Raw genomic sequence first — 21221 nt, forward strand, 5'->3', positions numbered from 1 at the left:
GAAAGATCCTAGATTCTTTCTTGACAGGTTAGCATCTTTGTTAGCTATAGCTATTTGTTTTCACCCTACATGCATGCAAGGGGTGAAGGATGGCCAACCAGCTACCAGTTCGACTCCCCAGGACTCTACATAGTCATAGAGTGCCCTTTTTCTATAGTTGAATCTAAAGGTTTTATATCTTTGGATTGAACGTAAAAATCTGAAATGCTATTTGTCAGGGATCCTCAGAGTAAGTTATCATTTCCTTATGTATTCCATATATTCTAATAGATTATTGGGCCTTTTATTGGTATTCTAACAGATGATTGGAACTCCACCAATATATGGCATATGGTTTATTGAAATCGACACTTTCCTTTGTCTCTTTCCTTTGTCTCAATTAATATTATTATCATTGTGTGTATGCTTCAATCCCTTCATGACTTCTTGTTGTTGACTCATTCTTTAATCATGTATTTCAAACGAATTATCTCTAAAGGTTTTATATCTTTAGATTGAACATAAAAATCCGAAATGCTTTTTGTCAGCGATCCTCAAACTGTGTTATCATTTCCTTGTGTTCCATCTATTCTAACGAATTATTGGGCCTTTTATTGGTATCATCTCAATTACACATCTCTTTGTCATCGTATGTTGACCATAATTTAATACACCGCTACTTTACTGTTGTATTTCCATATGAGGTTGCCACGTCAATATAATCCTTAAACATGTTTGTCCAGCACTAAGCTCGACGCCATGAGTATACCTGTATATTGGTATCAAATAGAATCATATTTGAAAACCAAGCTTTATAAAATCATTGCATAGAATGCATGAACTCATAGTTGGAACTATCACATTGCTGATAGCTTGAAAATTTATATGTTATGTGTAATAAGTTTCTACCGTCTATTTGTTTTTAATATTCAATCTCATGGTAATTGCATATAGTTCGGGTGATTTGACCAACTTTGCTTTCATTAACATATTTGCTTGCTGACGGATTTAAACATGGATTATATCATTGACTCTAACCAAGTTACCTAATTGTTGTATAAGTTTTTGCCCACCCCTGTTATTGGGTTATTGATTTGATTCAAAACGACTCTCCTTAATACACTGCCTTTTTACTTTTGTAGGATATTATCACTATCTATTGGCATCTCTGATTTTTACTATCATGACTTTGTCTTTTAGCAAGTTCTATATAGTATTTCCTTTAGTCGTTATTTCCTTTAGTAATTTGATCTTTTATGATTGTATGTTAGAGATCTAGAACACTTTTGTTTGAAACATCTCTATTAGTCATATCTTTCTTTCTTCTATGGGCATCAATTGACAAACTTCAACAATCAGTATCCTAGCATCAATAAAAATCTATTTATCAATCTCCCCCTTTGTCATTGATGGCAATTTCACAAATATATATTTTTATTATGCATGGCTCCCCCTTAGCTCGTTGCCCCACCTTTCATCAATCTCTCCCCCTTTAGCATCAATGGCAAAGGGTCTCCATGGTTAGAGACTAGCTCCCCCTGAACACATGCTTCATATGAACCTTTTAGTGAATGAATGACAGTGAAACTACTCCCAATTTCTCCCTTACGTACTCAACAGTTTCGTTTGGAAGGGGTTTTGTGAAGATATCCACAATTTGCTCCTTTGTGTTGATGTATTCCAGCTTGACTTGTTTCTCAAGTACTTGTTCCCCTAGAAAGTGATATTTGATTGAAATATGCTTTGTTTTGAAGTGCATAACTAGATTCTTTGATATGCATTGCGCTTGTGTTGTTGCAAAAGATGGCAATAGGATGCTCAAATTCAACCTTTACATCTCCTAAAGTTTGCTTCATCCATAGCACTTGTGTACAACTAGCTATTGTTGTGACATACTCAGCTTCTGCAATGGATAAAGGTATTGATCCTTGCTTATTGCTCAGCTATGATACTAGACAATTACCAAGTAAGAATGCACCTCCGCTTGTACTTCTCCTGTCATCAATATTGCCTCCCAGTTCTACATCTGTATAAGCTGTGAGTGAAAAATCCTTTCCTCTTGGATATCATAAACCAAGATCCATAGTACCTTTTAGGTATTTAAATATTCTTTTAATTGCAAGAACATGAGTTTCTTTTGGCATTACTTGAAATCGGGCCACCATACAGCTTACAAGATATCAGGCCTTCTAGTTGTTAGATATAACAAACTTCCAATCATGGATCTATATTCAGATTGATTTACACTTGGGGATTAATCTTCTTTACTAAGCTTGCATCCAGTAATCATAGAGGTGCCAACAGGATTACAGTCTTCCATTCGGAATTTTTTCAACATTTCTTTTATGTATTTACTTTGAAAAACGAATATTCCTTTCCTTGTTTGCTCTATTTGCAATCCAAGAAAGAAGGATAATTCTCCAAGCATCGACATTTAAAATTCTTGTTGCATGTTCATGGAAAATTCTTTACACATTTTATCACTTCCTCCAAATGTTATGTCATCCACATATACAACTACTATCAAGAGTTTGTCATTTTCAGTTTTAATGTATAGATCACTCCCTGTCATTCCTCTTTTGAAACCATGATTCTAAACATAATTATCTAATCTAAAATACGAAGCTCTTGGAGCTTGTTTTATAGTCCGTAACGTGCTTTTCTCAATCTGCATACTTCATCCTCTATCTCGAAAAGTGTAAATCCTTCAAGAAATTCAACATATACTTCCTCTTCTGATTTTACATCCATTTGGTAAACTTTGAATGCTTTATAGCTTGCAAATGCTAGGAACATCCGGATTGCTTCCAAACTTGTAACTGGGGCAAACATCTCCTCAAAATTCACACCTTCAACTTGAGCATAACCTTTATAGACAAGCCTTGCTTTGTTCCTAGTGATTTCTCCATTTTCATTCATTTTATTCCAAAACACCCATTTGGTTCTTATGACAATTTTATCTTCTGGTCTTGGAACAATTTCCCAAGTCTTGTTCTTCTCGATTTGGTTCAATTCTTCCTCCATAGCTTTAACCCAACGCTGGTCTTCATTGGCTTCTTTGAATTTCTTTGCTTCTATTTTTGATAAAACACGAAGGTATGCATGTTCATCATTGTTTGTTGTTCTTCTTCGTCTTTGAACTTCCTTTTGTAGATCTCCTATTACCAAGTCTTCTGGATGATTTCTTTGTTGAAATTTTGATGTTGGTTTTGCTGGTGTTTTTAAAGGAGTTTTTTTTTGGTGCCTTCAAAGGTGTTTGTTCACTTTCTTCTTCATCTTCATCTTTTGGATCTTCTTCTTCTTGACATGCACTTCATATTTCTGAATTTTCTTTTACCTTTTCAAATCCTTCATCATTTTTTACATTTGTGCTTTCAACGATCTTGTGATTTCTTTTTTTGTAACCTCTATATGCTTTACTTTTAGATGAATATCCAAGAAATATTCCTTCATCTGTTCTAGCTTCAAATTTACCCAAGTCATCTTCGTCCCCTCTTATATAACATTTACTTCCAAAGATTCTCAAATATTTAACAGATGCTGGTCTTCCTTTCCATAATTCGTAAGGTCTCTTGTCATAATTTACCCTTATTTTTGCTTCATTCAAAATGTAGACTGTTGTATGTATGCTTCTTTCAAAAATGTATCGGCCATATTAAATTCATTAAGCATTGCCCTTGACATTTCTTGAACCATTGTGTTCTTTCTTTCAACCACTCCATTTTGCTGAGGAATTCTAGGTGCTAAAAGTTGTCTTTGTATTCCATTCTTTTCACAATGCACATCAAATTCATGTGATGTAAATTCTCCTCCTCTATCTGTTCTAAAACATTTTATTTTTGTATGCATTTCATTATAAACTAGTTCTTTGAACATGGATTATATCATTGACTCTGACCAAGTTACCTGACTGCTGTATAAGTCTTTGCCTGCCCCTCTTATTGGGTGATTGTTTGATTCAAACCGACTCTCCTTAATATACTGCGTTTTTATTTCTGTAGGATATTATCACTATCTATTGTTGTCTCTGATTTTTACTGTCATGACTTTGTCTTTTAGTAGGTTCTATATAGTATTTCCTTTAGTAATTTCATCTTTTATGATTGTATGTTAGTGATCTACAACACTATTGTTTGAAACATCTCTATTAGTCATCTCTTTCTTTCTTCTATGGACATCAATTCACAACCTTCAACAATCAGTAACCTGACATCAATGACAATCCATTTATCAAAAGGACACATAGAATGAGAATCCTCTCTCAAAGAGGCTAGGAGAAGATAGAGCAGCAAGGGGAAGATTTTGAGAGATTGCTGGAACTTCCAAGTCAATATCTAGAGAAGACTCAGCAGATCTCTACATTCCAGATTTTCCTCAAAGGAAACATCTCTACTAGGCCCAATCATTTTTTGACTAGGAATATAAATCCAATAAACTTTTGATGATTTGCTATATCCAACAAAAATTCACTTCTTACTTCAAGGTTCTAATTTTGATCTTTATCTTTAGGAACATGAATATAAACCGAAGAACCAAAAACTTTAAGATGACTTACATCAAGTTTCAAACCAGAAAAGGTTTCTTCCAGGGTCATTGTATCTAGAATTTTGTGAGGACTTTTGTTTTGAATGTACACTGTTGTTCTGCAACCTTCTGCCTAAAGAAAAATCTAAAAACCTTGGTTATGTAGCATCATAGATGGAAAACTCGCCGAGTACTCGGCGAGTTTTTAAAACTCGCCGAGTTTCCTAGCTCGGCGAGTTTTTCACTAGTTAACTCGCCGATTTAAAAACTCGGCAGTCTGGTGAAAACTCACCGAGTATTCGGCGAGTAATCGGCAAAAACTCGGCGAGTTTTTATGAAAAACTTGCGATTTACTAGTGAACGTGGCCTGTGACGGATTAAAGCGGCAGTGAGTGTTTTTTCTCATTCTTTGTTGTATTTGCATTGTTTAGAGCCCTGAGGAGTGAAGAGAAGAAGGTTTGGAGGCATTCTTGGTTGATTGCAAGTGATTCAAGGCAGATTTGAGTGGATTGTAGAGGATTCTAACCGATTTTAGAAGACAAATTTCTTTCCAGGTATGTTCATCTTATCATAGTTTGAAAACTTTTTATAGTTTTATAACAAATGTTCTTTTGTTTTTGTTGTTTGTAAATGTTTTCAAATCAGTTAAAATCATTTTGAATCATTTGAAACCCTAGCTTCTAAGGATATGGTTGAAGTTTGTTGTTTGCTAAGGATATGGTTGAAGTTTGAAGTTTGAATCATTTGAAACCCTAGCTTCTAAGTTCTAACTTTGTTTATTCATTTTTCTATATATTTATGTGTAGGGCAGCGGTCAACCATTTAAAAAATGACAAACCCATAAGAAGAGTGGCCACAAACACCATGCCCATCTGGATATATAGGCACTCGGCCTAAAAATGCAAGAGATAAGGCATGGCGGTATGCCTATGAAGCTCCAAGTCCAAATGATATTGGGAAGGTGATATGCATTCCCTGTGAGAGAATTATTTCTGGAGGCATAAACCGCCTCAAATATCACCTTGCAGGCATAAAGAAACATGAATCAAATCCTTGTCTCAAGGTAACTGATGAAAAAAAAGATTCATCAATGCCCTACTTGCAGCTGCTGAAGAGAAAAAATTGGATAGGGAGAGGGCAAAATTAGCTATGAGGGCAGCCATAGCTGAATCTGAAGGAGCTCCTTTTGATATGCAAGAGGAAGAAGAAGCACTTGAGAACATACCAGGATCTCTTCGTGGCCCACGGATCTGCAAACAAAATTTCTCTTTTACCGGTTCCACTTCTTCTACATCTCCTACTTCTTCATCATCACCATCCGGATCCCCATCAAGGATAGGTGGTTATTTTGTGCCCAGGAACACACCTGGAGCACAGCCATCATTAGAGGGCATTGCATGGTTTAAGGAGGTGCATGAGCAAACTGATATTACAGCAGCTGATTTTTGGTTTTTCAACAATATCTCAATGAATGCCGCTGATATTCCCTATTGAATCAATATGGTGAATGCAATGACAATATCAGGCAAGGGTACAAGCCACCTAATCGCAAGGATATGAGTGGAAGGTTAGTATTTTACTATTTAGTAATTGTAAATAATTGTGATTCACTTTAGTTCATTGTTATATTTTAAATCTTAATTGTTATAACTTATTTCCTAATTTTTTACTAACACTTACACTTTATTTAATATTACACCTAAATTTTGTAGGTTGCTTGACAAAGCGGTTGGTAGGGCAACATTGTTGATAGAAGACCAAAAGAAAGAGTGGAAGAAGTATGGCTGCACCATTTTATCTGATGGGTGGACAAATGGAAGAAGTAGAACCATTATTAACTTCTTAAATGCTTGCAAAGATGATGTGGTGTTTTGGAAATCTATCGATGCCTCCAACAAAGTGAAAAATGCAGCCACATTGGCTTTAATGTTGGAGAATGTTGTCATGGAGGTGGGACTAGAGAATGTGGTGCAAATAATCACAGATAATGCAGCAACATATGTGGCAACAGGTAGATTTAATTTTTTATATTTGAATCAATATGAATCATGAATGTAATGCTATGGTATTATTCAATTTAAATTTGATATAATTTGTAAATACTAAATATGGAAAGTTTGTTACTGATTATTGATTTTTTGCTAATCTTTTAGGTAGAATCCTCCAAGAGAGGCATCCCACACTTTTTTGGTCACCTTGTGCAGCACATGTCCTTGACCTTCTTTTGGAGGACATAGGAAAACTTGATTGGGTGAGTCCAGTTGTGGAAGATGCTAGGCGAGTCACGAAATATATCTATAATCACCCATGGGTTCTCAGTTTGATGAGAAAAGCCACTAAAGGCAAAGATTTGATGAGACCTGCTATGACAAGGTTTGCAACAGTCTTCTTGAGGTTGCAAAGTATTCTTGACCACATATTGGCTTTGAAGCAAATGTTTGTGTGTGCTGATTGGGTTGCTTCACCTTACTCAAAGAAGCCCGAAGGAGAGGCTGTTGCATGAATAGTCTTTGATGATAGCTTTTTTGCAAAGGCTAAGGAGATTGTGGAGGTAACTTCATTATATTTTTAGTTTATTCAAGTTTCATTATCAATTCATAACTTACTATGTTATTAACTAATTTGTATTTTTCAAATTTCAAACGTAGATGTCTCTGCCCCTGGTTCTAGTCTTGCACACATGTGATGGGCAGCAATACCCAATGGGAGGTCTTTATGAGGCCATGGCTAGGGCAAAAGAGGCTGTTAGAAGTTACTATCCCGGGGATAGTCTCAAATTTGACCCCATTTGGGAAATAATTGATAGGAGGTGGAACAATATGCTCGACCAACCTATTCATGCAACAGGCTACTTCCTCAATCCCAAATTCAGGTACTATGATAATTGATTGTCCTTGAAGTTGGGATTTTAATAAGTCTTTATTTTACTTTACTTTTTAAGGTTGTGCAGTAAGACTTGATATCATTTTCTATTTGTTTTAGGGCTGATGATTCCTACTCAGATCCTAATGGAGAGGTCATGGAAGGTCTCTCTAAATGCATTGAGAGAATGATATCAAGTGAAGAGAAGAGAGACCTTATTGCGACCGAACAACTAATCTTTGTGGAATCAAGGGGTCCTTTGTTCTCTTCTATGCTAGCAAAGAGAGCAAGATCTACTCAAGCACCAGGTAAAGTGTCAAACTTTAAAACTTTTGCTAATTGATAAGTTGTGCTTCTGAATTTTTTTTTTATTGCTTTATAACTTTTTTAATTTTGTTTTGCAGATGCTTGGTGGGCAAGTTGGGGTGGCAATACCCCCAATTTAAGGAAATTTGCTCTGAGAGTCCTATCCCAACCTTGTAGCTCATCCCATTGTGAGCGCAACTGGAGCTTATTTGAGTTCATCCATACAAAGAAAAGAAACAGAATGACTCAAAAACGGCTTAATGACCTTGTTTATGTGCACTATAATCTTAAGTTGCGCATAAAAAAGGCACAGCTCTTAGAACTACCTGGTCCACTTGATCTAGATGAGATAGATCCTTATTCTGATTGGACAGCACAGGAGCCAAGTCCATTGTTTACACCAGATGAGATCACTGATTTGGAGAGGCAGGCCATGGAGGGGGAGGCTAACACTGATTTTCAGTTCACTATGGATGACATTGAGGATGAGGATGAGGATGGTGATGATTCAGGCGAGGATCAGGCATTACCATTAGGAGGAGATGCATCCTCTTCTAGGACGCCGAGCTAGTCAGTAGGGACGTCGAGCGAGAGGGCATAGCCACAGAGTTCACAGTCACGTAGCTCACGCCCTATCCCAGTGCGGGGCACTTCTTCTAGGACTAGACCCCCTCGCTTTCCTGCTAGTGCAAGTGGAAAGAGGAAGATGTGATTGACATTGTATTGATATATTTAGACTTTTAATATTTACTTCTAGTTTGATAGATTGAAACTATTTAGTAATTTACTATTTTGCTTCCCACCATGAGCATTCTACATGAGAATGGAATTTTGTACGCATTATGCATTTATATATATCTAAACTTTGTTTCTTTCTTTTGTGTTGTCTTTAATTAACTTATTAGATGCATCTTCTCATTAAATTTTGCAAAATAAATGTATTTTTAATTAATTTCAGCGGTTCTTTAGGTTCCCGAGTTTTTTTTTTAAATCGCCGAGTTTTTCCCGATTAAACTTTTGGGGGGCTTGGCGAGTTTTTGCATTTGGCGAGTTTTCCAACTATGTGTAGCATGGCTTTTGCAGCCTCAACTATAGCCCTGTTTTTCCTTTCAGCAACACTGTTCTGCTGAGGATTGTAGGCGACACAAAACTCCCTTTTAATTCTTGTTTACACAGAAAACGATTGAAATGTACTTTGTTAAACCTGTAACTTGATTAAGCATACTGATCTGATAGCAGATCGATCAAATCTGATATAGCATGATAAGTAGAGGACCAAGTCTAAGTTGCATTATTCCTTCTTCAAGATCAGCATCTATCCTTACGAGGTTGTATTATTATTAACTAACAACATTGTTTGTGTTTTAATTCATATGTAATTACCCTTAGAAAGTCACCGAGTTCTAGAGGATTAGGCAAATGACTTTTGGAAGAGACATGTCCTTAGAAAGGACATGTCCCTTGACTCCTATACTTATAGAGGGTAAGGATGACGTCTAAGGACACACAAGATCAAATACAAGTCTGCTCCTTTGTCATTACTGCCATCATTCGAATTGCAGAAGTAGAAGACAGAATTCTGAGTTATATCTTTAATTCAATTAAAGGCTATAATCTGAAGTTATTATCAGCAAGTTATAAGAAGATAGAGAAGGAAGAATCAAATCTATATTCAGTCTAAAGAATTTGCAGAAACTTTACATGGTATCAGAGCTCTAGTAGTTGAACCTAGGCTTTGCAAAATTCAGTAATCAGACTTTATATTTCTAGCAACTATCTCCTATCTTAAATGGCATACACAATCAGACCCGAGGACAGGTTTGATGGGAAAGAACACTTCGATGCCTAAAAATTCAGAATCATGATGATTCTTGAAGAAAATGACGTAAAACAATTTGTTGATAAAGCATCCAAATAACCGCCAGTTGAACCACATAAACTTATCTAGAGCAAAGGAAATAGGAATGCAATTCAAATCATATTAGATGGAGTAAAAAATGATATCGTACCCATGCTTACAAAACATCAAACTACATTTGATATGATGAATGCATTACGAAATGCATATGAGGTCAACAATGCAACAAGAGTTCTTGCACTGAAAAGGCAACTAAATCACATTCAGATAAAGAAAGGAGAATCAATGAATTCTTACTTCCTAAGGGTTGTCGGCATTAGAGATAAACTATCAAGTATAGGAACCATTATTAGTGACACAGAATTAACACTGATGGCTATAGATGGATTACCAAATTCATGGGAGACTTTTGCACAAGGAATAAGTGCCAGAGATAATATTCCTGACTTCAATAGACTTAAGAACAGTTGTCTACAAGAAGAATATAGAAAACTAAAGAAAGAAGGGAAACTAAAAACAGAAGATGAAGAACTTCATGTTCTTAATGCAAACTCCTATAAGCGCTAGAAGAAGCATTTCAAGAAGAAAAAAGAAAATCAAAAGAATGGAAAACCCAAGAAAGATCTATCCAAAATAAAGTGTTTCAAATGTGAAAAATTTGGACACTACAGATCTAATTGTCCTGAAAATTCTAAACAAGCAGCAAATTGTACAAATGTTACTAGGGAAGAAGATACCTATGATCCTGATAATCATGTATTGTACTCCTCACTGTCAAATGAAATTTCAAGTAAAGCATGGGTAATTGATAGTGGATCTTCTAGACATATAACGGGATATAAAGAAACACTAGACTCTTTATCAGAAAAGGTTAACGGTGAAGTTACCATTGGTGATAATTCAACACATTCCATTGAAGGAATTGGAAATTGCACCATGAAACTAAAATCAAGAAATTCTCTTCTTCTCAAAGGTGTACTCTATGTACTAGGAATTAAAAGAAATCTAATCTCAATTATGGCACTTGAAGATGATGGGCATAATGTTGCATTCATGGATGGCAAAGTATTAACTTGGGCAAAGAACTCAATCAAGAAAGCAAAGTTGATTGGCCAGAGAAAAGGATAATTGTATGAATTGAATACAGAATCTAGTAGACCCATTCAAGCCTTAATTCATGAAGCTGCAAACATAAATGAAATACGGCACAGAAGATTAGGGCATCTAAATTTCAAAACCTTATCAACTATGGAGAAGATGGTTACTAGATTACCTAAACTAAATAAAGACCACTCAAGCATATGCAAAGGTTGCGCTCTGGGTAAGAACGCCAGAAGTCTATTTCATGATAGCACTCGAAAAGCAAATAATATTTTGGAATTAACACATTTAGATTTATGTGGACCTATGTCTGTTCCTTCTTTTGGAGGGTTTTGGTATTATATTTTGTTCATAGATGACTTCTCTAAGAAAACATGAATTTACTTCTAAAAATGCAAAGAATCAAAAAAAATCCTAAAGAGATGTAAACAATTTAAAACATTAACTGAAAACTTTTCAGGACATAAAATTAAAACCCTTAGAACTGATAACAGAGGGGAATATACCTCAGATTTGTTTAAAAGGTTTTGTAAAGAATCAGGGATTAAGAGGGAGTACATTGTTCCTTATAATCCAGAACAAAACAAGGTAGCAGAAAGAAAGAATAGAACAATTATAAAAGCTGCTAGAGCTATGATTTTTTATCAAAATCTAGAATATTACCTATGGGCAGAAGCCTCTTGAACTGTTGTTTATATTCAAAACGAAAGCCCGCGTTCTTACCTTAGAGATAAAACTCCTAAAGAAGTATTTACTATGGTCAAACCTAATATAAGTCATCTTAGGATTTTTGGGTGCCCCATATATATCCATGTTCCAAAAGAAAAGAGAACCAAGTTAGAACCCTCTAGGAGGAAAGGTTTTTTGTAGGGTATAGTGAAATATCTAAGGCATATAGGATTTTCATACCTAGAGAGAAAAGTACTGAACTTAGTAGGGATGTAATTTTTGAAGAAGATCTAGCGTTCAAAAGAGCCCTAAGTTCTGAAGAACCTTCTCCTTTACCTAGTTTTGAAAGAAATGGTGAATTTGGATCCCAAAGGGAGAACTTAGAAGAAATTGAAGATGAAATTCAAAATCTAAATCTTAAAGAAACTCAAAATTCAAAGAAAAGACCACTTTGGGCCATTAAAACAGTCAAGGCAGCTCAAGACTTTGTTGCACCTTCCGGAAGAGTCAAGGAAAGTAAAAGACCTAAAAGATTCTCTAGTTATATAGCAAACATGAGTGACTTATCCAAAACAGAACCAACCAATCTTTTTGATGCTATTAAACATACAGCTTGGAAAGAAGCTATGATAGAAGAATACCAATCTATTATGAAGAATGATGTTTGGGAAATTGTTCCAAGAACTAAAGGAAAATCTGTTGTTTCTTACAAGTGGATATTTAAAATAAAGCATGCTGCTAACAGTAGCATTGAGAAGTATAAAGCTAGATTTGTAGCCAAAGGATTTTCTCAGAAAGAAGGAATTGATTATGAAGAAACATTTGCTCCTGTTGCCAAATATACCTCCATAAGAGCAGTATTAGCAATTGTCACATCAAAGGGATGGAAAGTACACCAGATGGATGTAAAAACAGCATTCCTAAATGTGAAGATTATAGAAGAAGTATATCTGGAGCAACCTGAAGGATTTGATACCCATGATCTTAACATTTTTGTTTGCAGGCTCAAGAAAGCTCTCTATGGGCTTAAACAGGCTCCAAGGGCTTTGTATGAAAGAATTGATAAGTATCTCACTGGCTTAGGATTCTCCAAGAATGAAGCCGATCCAAATTTATATTATAAAAGAGATAAAGATGATATGGTAATTATGATACTATATGTTGATGATTTATTAATAACAAGTGATGATCATCTTATAGATCAGTGCAATAAAAATCTAATTAAAGAATTCGAGATGAAAGACTTGGGAATCCTTCATTACTTCCTCGGGTTGGAAGTATGACAGAATTTTGACAGTATCATACTTAATCAAAGGAAATATACATCAAACATTTTGAAGAGATTTGGAATGTGGAATTGCAAATCTATGTCTTCTCCAATGGAGACTAGTCTTCATAAACTTAAAGAAGCAGCTGCAGAATCACCTTCCATAGATTCTACTCTCTACAGACGGATGATTGGGTTCCTTATGTACTTAGTAAATACAAGGCCTGATATTTGCTATGTTGTTAATGCCTTAGGTCAGTTTATGTGTGAGCCAAAGGGGATTCACCTAGTTGCAGTTAAACACATCATGAGATACTTACAAGGCACTCTTAATTTTGGACTCAAATACGAGAAGGTTGGCTTAGATTTACATGGATTCACTGACTCAAATTGGAGTGAAAGTGTTAAAGACAGGAAAAGTACTTCAAGATGTTGTTTCAGTTTAATATTAGCAATGATATCTTAGATATGCAGAAAGCAATCTTCAATAGCTCAAAGCTCCACAAAAGCAAAATACATTGCAGCAGCAATGGCCTCTCGAGAAGCAATTTGGCTAAGGAAGTTACATATGAGATTATTTGGGCAAGGCATGAATCCTACAATTATTCATTGTGATAATCAGAGTTTCATCAAGCTTTTGGTCAATCCAATATTTCATGACAGGTCTAAACATATTGAAATTCCTTACCATTATGTAAAAAAGATATGGTAGACAGGAATTTTATAAAATTAGAATACATTTGCACTACAGATCAGACAGCAAACATACTCACCAAGCCTCTATCTAGAGTAAAGATAGACCACTTCAAGAGAAGAGTTGATATGGTTGAATTGTAATCCATTTGTATTCTTTAAATTATTAATAAAATAATTTTATTTGTCATGCTATTGACTGTTATGGGCTCTATTATTTGTATTCATTATTTAAGAGGTGACGAGCTCTGAGATAATGAAAACTTGTATAAAAGACATTATGAGAGATGAAGATCTCTTAGATAATGTGCTAAACAGTACAGTTTTATTGTAAGATCTAGATGAGTTTAAGATCATATTGTGATGTTGACATTGCTATGTCAATGAGTCTAAAGGAAGAATTTTATTATTCTCTTTGTTTATCTTGTATTATGGTAGGTCTTAAACTCAGGATCATGTTGTGATATAGAAATACCAGTATCTATGAGTCACAAGTTGGAAAATGAAGAAATTATATTACTCTTCAAATTTATCGTATACATTGTATTCTTTGCAATATTGTTATCACTAGTAGCAATGATTTGTCATACTACAGGTTTAGTAATATGACATTGTATCATGTGTTCTACGATACCACGTGCTAAGGAGATTCAGATAGATATAAAGTATCGATTCTTGCTTGTTCATCTTTATTGATGTTGCTAGATATGATATCTCTCAGTATTATTATCAAGTTAAAAGGAAGCGTTAAATCTGTAACTTGATTAAGCATACAGATCTGATAGCAAATCGATCAGATCTGATATAACATGATAAGTAGAGGACCAAGTCTAAGTTGCATTATTCCTTCTTCAAGATCGGTGTCTATCCTTGGGAGGTTGTATTAGTAATAACTAACAACATTGTTTGTGTTTTAATTCATATGTAATTACCCTTAGAAAGTCGCCGACTTCTAGAGGATTAGGCAAATGACTTTTGGAAGAGACATGTCCCTTGACTCCTATACTTATAGAGGGTAAGGATGAAGTCTATGGACACACAAGATCAAATACAAGTCTACTCCTTGGTCATTACTGCCCTCATTCAAATTGCAAAAAAAGAAGACAGAATTCTGAGTTATATCTCTAATTCAATTAAAGGCTATAATCTGAAGTTATCATCAGCAAGTTATAAGAAGATAGAGAAGGAAGAATCAAATCTATATTAGGTCTAAAGTATTTGCAAAAAGTTTACATACTTGACATGAACTCACCTCTATTATCAGATCTGAGAGTCTTAATTTTCTTCTCTGAAAGGTTTTCAGCTTAGGCTTCAAACTCCTGTACTTAGTTAAAAGTTCATCTAATTCTTTGGATTTAATAAAGTAAATCCATGTCTTGCAAGAGAAATCATCAATAAACGTGACATAATACCTAAAACCACTTAAAGAAGCTGACGACATAGGGCCCATACAAAGCAGAATGAATCAGCTCTAACACATGCGTAGTCCTACTTTCACTGGAATGAAAAGGACTCTTAGAAAACTTTCCTAGGGCACAACCTTTGCAGATACCATCATGAGCAGCACTGCGTTTAGGAAGATCTATAACCAACTTGTCCATTGAAGAGAGAGATTTGAAGTTGAGGTGACCAAAGCTTTTATGCTATAACTAGTTATTATCAGAAGCGTCAAGATTTAAAACTTGAATTGGATTTGCTGACAACTTATAAAGGCTTTCATGGATATACTCCAATCACTGGAACAGAGCTAAAATCAGAATCTTTCTTCCAAGAAATCACTTTCCCATTAGTGAAAGCAACATTAAAACCTTTGTCTTCTAAGGCTGAAATAGAAATTAAATTGCTCTTGATTCCAAGGCCAAATAAAACATTGCTAAGATGAGGAGGAATACCAAAATTTAATTTGAAAGAACTGTTAGCAGCTCCTTTTGCAAGATAAGATGCATCATCACCAATGATAACTTGGAGGAGGGAATCCTTTTCAACTAGATTTGAGAGATGTTGCTTATATTATAATATCCTCCCCTGATTTGAACTTTGACTTGCAGAAATTTAACTTAAGGAATATTGTCAAACACTTTGTATGCAAACTCATAAAGCTGATTTCCTCAATAAATTGCTTTCCAATGAGTAGATTTACGAACAACTATGAAGTGACATTAAAATGCATAATACACATTATAACATTTTCACAAACACTTGGCACACATTCAATAGTATATGAAAAATCTGGAAACTCTTTCAATCTGCTAATAAAGGGTGATTTTTAAATGTAGATGTGCACTTACAGCTGCCTTAAAGGCTGCAACAACTATTCAGACTTGTATTCAACAATTATTATGCAAAATATCAAAATTTGACAGAAGAAACCTGGAATTAGTTGCCGTAGTATTTTGCAGATGTAGTCGGCCAGCCCTCCAAACTTCTAATCAGCCGGAAAAACAAGTAAACTTGATACCAACACTGTTCACGCCGTACTGTAGCAAAATACTGTTCATGCCGACTGTAGCAAACTACTGTTCATGTGGCACTATAGCAATAACTAACTTCTGATCTGCACCTCAAACCCTTGTAAATTTCTTTATGCAAACGCCCCAAATGAAACCCAGTGTGTTTCCTGAAGTGAAAACACCCTTGATCCTCCTGACTGTGTCTTCCAACAGCGAAGAGAATGCTAGCAAAGAGGGATTCCGTCCTCCAAGCCCGATAATCAGATATCCAGCAACATAACATTAATCTTCATCCAAGCATACAAAAAAAAACTCTTCCATTTCTTTTATAGTGTTCTCACAAGAGCTCAATCCTTCGTTTTCTCAATGTGGGATAAAACATAACTCCCTTTATGTACCTTATGTCTCCAATGTGTTATAAAAATAAAGGGAACTCTTTTAATTTAAATATTTCCCACAAACTATAGTCTATGCATTAATAAAGTTAAATATTTAAATTTAACTTTATAAAATGGCTTTATAATGCATAACAAATCTTATCAATGATAAATAAGTTTTCCTATCGATTTTAAACAATTACCATCGACATACCACTGTGACTGAATGTCCGGCCATGTCCAAGATGACTTACTATAAATAGTAAGTATGCCCAAAGTTGCCCCAGAACCCCTCAGAAAGACCTGCAACTGAAACTGTCTAGGCCAAATGGCCTCTAAGCCCCTTTAATGTCCTAGTTAGCCCATGGGACTGTGGGGAAATAGGCTAACGACAACATCATGCTATGAATGCTAGAAAGGGGACATTACATATATCCTAAAATGTGGCTAGATGCACCACTATCTATCAACTAGGCATTGCAATCAGCTGGAACATTACTAGATAATGTTGAAATGAGTAGTAACCCTTCTAATTCAACATTAGAATCCTTGGAAGGAGAAGTAACTTTCAAATCTGAAACAGTCACATGATGGTTAAGCTTCACTGTACAATTTCTAGTAAAGTGACTGAACTTTTCGCATCTGAAACATTATATCCTTGAATGTCACTTTTCCTTTTAAAACTAGAAGGTGAAGTGGAAGGATCCTTAGTATCAAATCTTTTAAAGTTCCTTTTGAGTAGCAAGAACTTAGACAACCACATAATATGATTTAAAAGAACTTCCTCTGGCTTCCAGCCTGCATTCCTCTTGAACGCAATCTGATCTCAATCTATCAAAGTTTGGTAGCTCGTTTCTCCCACTAAAGCCTTGTATGAATGATTCCTAAGAGTGCGAGAGATTATTCATGGCAAGTATGACAAGTTCTTTGTCATTAATTTACTCTGCAATAACCCTTAACTAATCTTTTAACTCAGAAATTTTCAAGAAGAATGTCACTATGGAGTCACCTTTACTCATTTTAATATGAAGAAATTGCAAACGAAGTGCTAAAGCTCTGCTCGTGTTATTGATTTCATCCATGCTGTGAAGATAAGTACACATCTCCTTAGTAGACTTCAAATTAGAGATAGCAGGAACTACATGATCTTTCATACAATCAATGATGATCCTTATAGCCAAATTTTGTTCTTCTTCCAAATTTATTTCTCTACATTGTCAACGGGCTCTAAACCTTCAAATTCCACATAACTGAAAAGATCATTTTCCTCAAGAACCACTAAGATTCTAGACTTCTAGGATATGAAGTTGAAGGCTCCTTGCAACCTATCTTCAACCTTCAAACCAAGCACCATGATGTAGATTGATCGACTGTAGGTAGTAAAGATCTCGTTCGCGTTTGAATTTACCAACCTGGCTCTGATACCATGTTAGAAATGAACCAGGAATGGTAAACTAAGAAAGGTGAACAAAAAATAATCCTGGAAAAAAAGCCCCTTGGAAGAGGGAAACAACCCAGGCCCACAAAACATACAGATTTTATTAGTTTTCAAAGGAAATTACAAAGCTTGAACTTCAGGCCTTTCTGAATCCTATGGAGAGAGATTTAGTGATTTCTCAAAACAAACGATGCATTACAAATACTCAATCAAATACTCTCAAATAAGACAAGTGTGGTCTACAAAATTACAATAAGAAAATATTAAATATTTACTCTCTATGAAAAATTATATAAATCAAATTCGATCAGAACCTACAGCAACTCCAAACTGAAGATGTTTCTTCATGTATTCAGAACTTTCTAAATGGATACACGATAGTTAATCATATGCAAAGAATTGAAAATGATAAGTTGCACGTCTATATGGAACAGAAATAATATCTTACTGAATATTTCATTTCAAAACACCAATGAGATATGACGCTAATCAATCAATTTAGACTCGGTTGAAGTCGAGATTGATTAGTTGGCTTTTGGTTTTACAACCTCTTTTCCATGCGATATAGTTCTTGGCCAGAAAACAATGTTGTAAGTGTTTCCACGTCACACATCAGCCGTATGTGTTTCCAAGTCACGCACCATGGATGATGTAGATAAACCTTAGTCCCATTAGTTAATAATAAGAATGGTTGTATGAAGTAGAAAACACATCTAACGGATGTTATTAATCGTTGTTTGAAATATACTACCCACAATGTGTTACGAATCTAACCTATATAACCTACAGGTCTGATGGTATAGACCGTACCTGGCTCTTCTATTTATATATTCTTAATGAATGTCATTCAACATAATTTATATTTTCTCTAAAGGTGTTGGCGATCTGTAGGCAATTACCTTAGTTTGCTCTTGACTAAACTTAGTTAGACATAACTAATTTTTCTACTAAGATAGTCGGCTTAGGGATGACAAATTTGTTAGTTAGATGCCAAGGGTTATGTCCCTTGAGGGACATACCCTATAGAAGAATATATATGCGGGTTGAGAATGTAGTTTGGAGGACACATAGATACATAACAGTCTGATCTTCCAAGCATTCTCCTTCCCCCGAATACATAGCAGAGATTATACAATCACACAAGTTCGAGCATAGAGGACTGGACCTGCAGAATCATAAAAGATATCTACCTCAAGAAATCTGAACATACAAATTGTTTAAAGGATCATTCTCAGCAACTCTAAGTTTGATTCAAGGATCACGAATTTGCAGAACTGTACATGGTATCAGAGCCAAGTTATCAAATCTAGGGCTCTGCAAATTTTCAGTAATCAAACCATTTATATATTCAGTAGTTGTCTTCCATTTTCCAATGGCATATATAATCAGACCTGAGGAAAGATTCGATGGGAAGGAATACTTTGAAGCATAGAAATTCAGAATCTTGATGATTCTTGAAGAAAACAATGTTAAACAATTTGTTGATGGAGCATCCAAACAGCCACCAGTTGAACCTCACAAATCCATATGGACCAATGGAAATAGAAAAGCCATTCAAATCATCTTGGATGGAGTTAAGTATGATATCATACCTATGCTTACGAAACACCAAACTGCCTACAATATGATCAATGCATTACGGAATGCATTTGAAGTAAATAATGCAACTAGGGTCCTTGCACTAAAGAGACAACTAAATCACATCCAGATAAAGAAAGGAGAATCGATAAACTCTTATTTCCTAAGAGTTGTTGGCATTACAGATGAATTATCAAGCATAGGGATGAATTATCAAGCATAGGAACCATCATTAATGACACCAAACTAACGCTCATGGCCATAGATGGTTTGCCAGAATCATGGGAAACGTTCACACAAGGAATGAGTAATCGAGATCAGCTTCCGGACTTTAACAGACTCAAGAATGATTGTCTTCAAGAAGAGTCAAGAAAACTAAAGAAAGGAGGAAAACCAAAAGTAGAAGATGAAGAACTTCACATTCTTAATGCAAACTCCTATAAAGGCAAGAAAAAGCACTTCAAGAAGAAAAGGGGAAATCAGAAGAATGGAAAGCCCAAGAAAGATCTATCTAAAATAAAGTGTTTCAAATGTGAAAAATTTAGACACTATAGATCTAATTGTCCGGAAAACTCCAAACAACAGGCAAATTGTACAAATGTCATTAGAGAAGAAGAGACTTATGATCCAGAGAATCGTGTTTTGTATTCCTCTCTATCAAATGAAATCTCAAATAAGGCATGGGTAATAGATAGTGGATCTTCCAGACATATAACGGGATACAAAGGAACTCTAGATTCCTTATCAGAGAAAGTTAACAGTGAAGTTACTATTGGTGATAACTCTGCACACTTAGTTGAAGGAATTGGAAACTGCACTTTGAAACTAAAAATAGGAAATACTCTTCTTCTTAAAGGTGTACTCTGTGTACCACGGATTGAAAGAAACCTAATCTTAATAACAGCACTTGAAGATGATGGACACAATGTTGCATTCATGGATAGCAAAGTATAAACTTGGGCTAAGAACTCTTCCATCAAGAAAGCTAAATTAATTGGTCAAAGAAAGGGATACTTGTATGAATTGAATACAGAATCCAGTCGATCCATTAAAGCCCTAGTTCACGAAACTAAAGATTCAAACGAAATATGGCACAGAAGATTAGGGCACCTAAACTTTAAAACTTTATCAACTATGGAAAAGATGGTTACCGGATTACCAAAATTAAATAAAGATCACCCTAGTATTTGCAAAGGGTGTGCCCTAGGTAAAAGTACTAGAAGTCCTTTTCATGATAGTACTAGAAAAACAAATAATGTACTAGAATTAATTCATTCAAATTTATGTGGACCTATGTCTGTTCCCTCCCCTAGAGGAATCTAGTATTATGTCTTGTTCATAAATGACTTCTCTAGGAAAACATGGATTTATTTTTTTAAATGCAAAAAATCAGAAGAAATCCTACAAAGATTTAAAGAATTCAAAGCATTAACTGAAAAATTTCCAGAACATAAAATTAAAACCCTTAGAACAGATAATGGAGGAGAATATACCTTGGACTTGTTTAAAAGGTTTTGTAAAGAATCAGGGATCAAGATGGAGTACACTATTCCTTATAACCCAGAACAAAACAGGGTAGCTGAAAGAAAGAACAGGACAATTATAGAAGCTGCTAGGGCTATGATTTTTGACTAAAATCTAGAATACTATCTTTAGGCAGAAGCCTCTTGTTTAGCTGTATACATTCAAAACAGAAGCCCTCACTCCTATCTCAAAGATAAAAACCCTAAAGAAGTATTTACTAAAGTAAAACCCAATATAAGTCATCTCAAAAAATTTGGATGTCCTATATACATTCATGTTCCAAAAGAAAAGAGAACCAAATTAGAACCATCTGGGAGGAAAGGTATCCTTGTAGGGTATAGTGAAACTTCTAAAGCATATAGAATTTTCATACCTGGACAGAAAACTATTGAACTTAGCAGAGATGTAATCTTTGAGGATCTTGCATTCAAAAGAGCCTTAAGTTCCAATGAACCTTCTCATTTATCAAATTCTAAAAGAATTAGTGAATCTGAATCCCAAACGAAGAACCTAGAAGAGGTCGAAAATGAAAATATGAACCTTGAGGAAAATTCGAAGAAAATACCACTTTGGGCCATAAAAACAGTTGAAGCAG

The 21221-nt window shown here is 35.1% G+C and overlaps 2 protein-coding genes across 2 annotated transcripts in view; one reads left to right on the forward strand and one right to left on the reverse strand.

Annotated features, from left to right (window-relative positions):
* RAD50 (DNA repair-recombination protein (RAD50)) overlaps window positions 1-21221 on the reverse strand; it is a 236507-nt gene that overhangs the window by 80133 nt on the left and 135153 nt on the right. The window lies entirely within an intron of this gene.
* Window positions 5645-6555, forward strand: LOC149534729 (uncharacterized). The gene is made up of 2 exons (XM_089803387.1): window positions 5645-6070; window positions 6216-6555. Exons 1-2 carry the CDS (start codon window positions 6060-6062, stop codon window positions 6553-6555), a joined length of 351 nt encoding a protein of 116 aa, XP_089659513.1. The 5' UTR covers window positions 5645-6059.

Source organism: Cupressus sempervirens, chromosome 10 (genome assembly GCF_028749045.1).
Source record: "Cupressus sempervirens isolate cs-2001-9-10 chromosome 10, ASM2874904v1, whole genome shotgun sequence".
Lineage (NCBI taxonomy): Eukaryota > Viridiplantae > Streptophyta > Pinopsida > Cupressales > Cupressaceae > Cupressus > Cupressus sempervirens.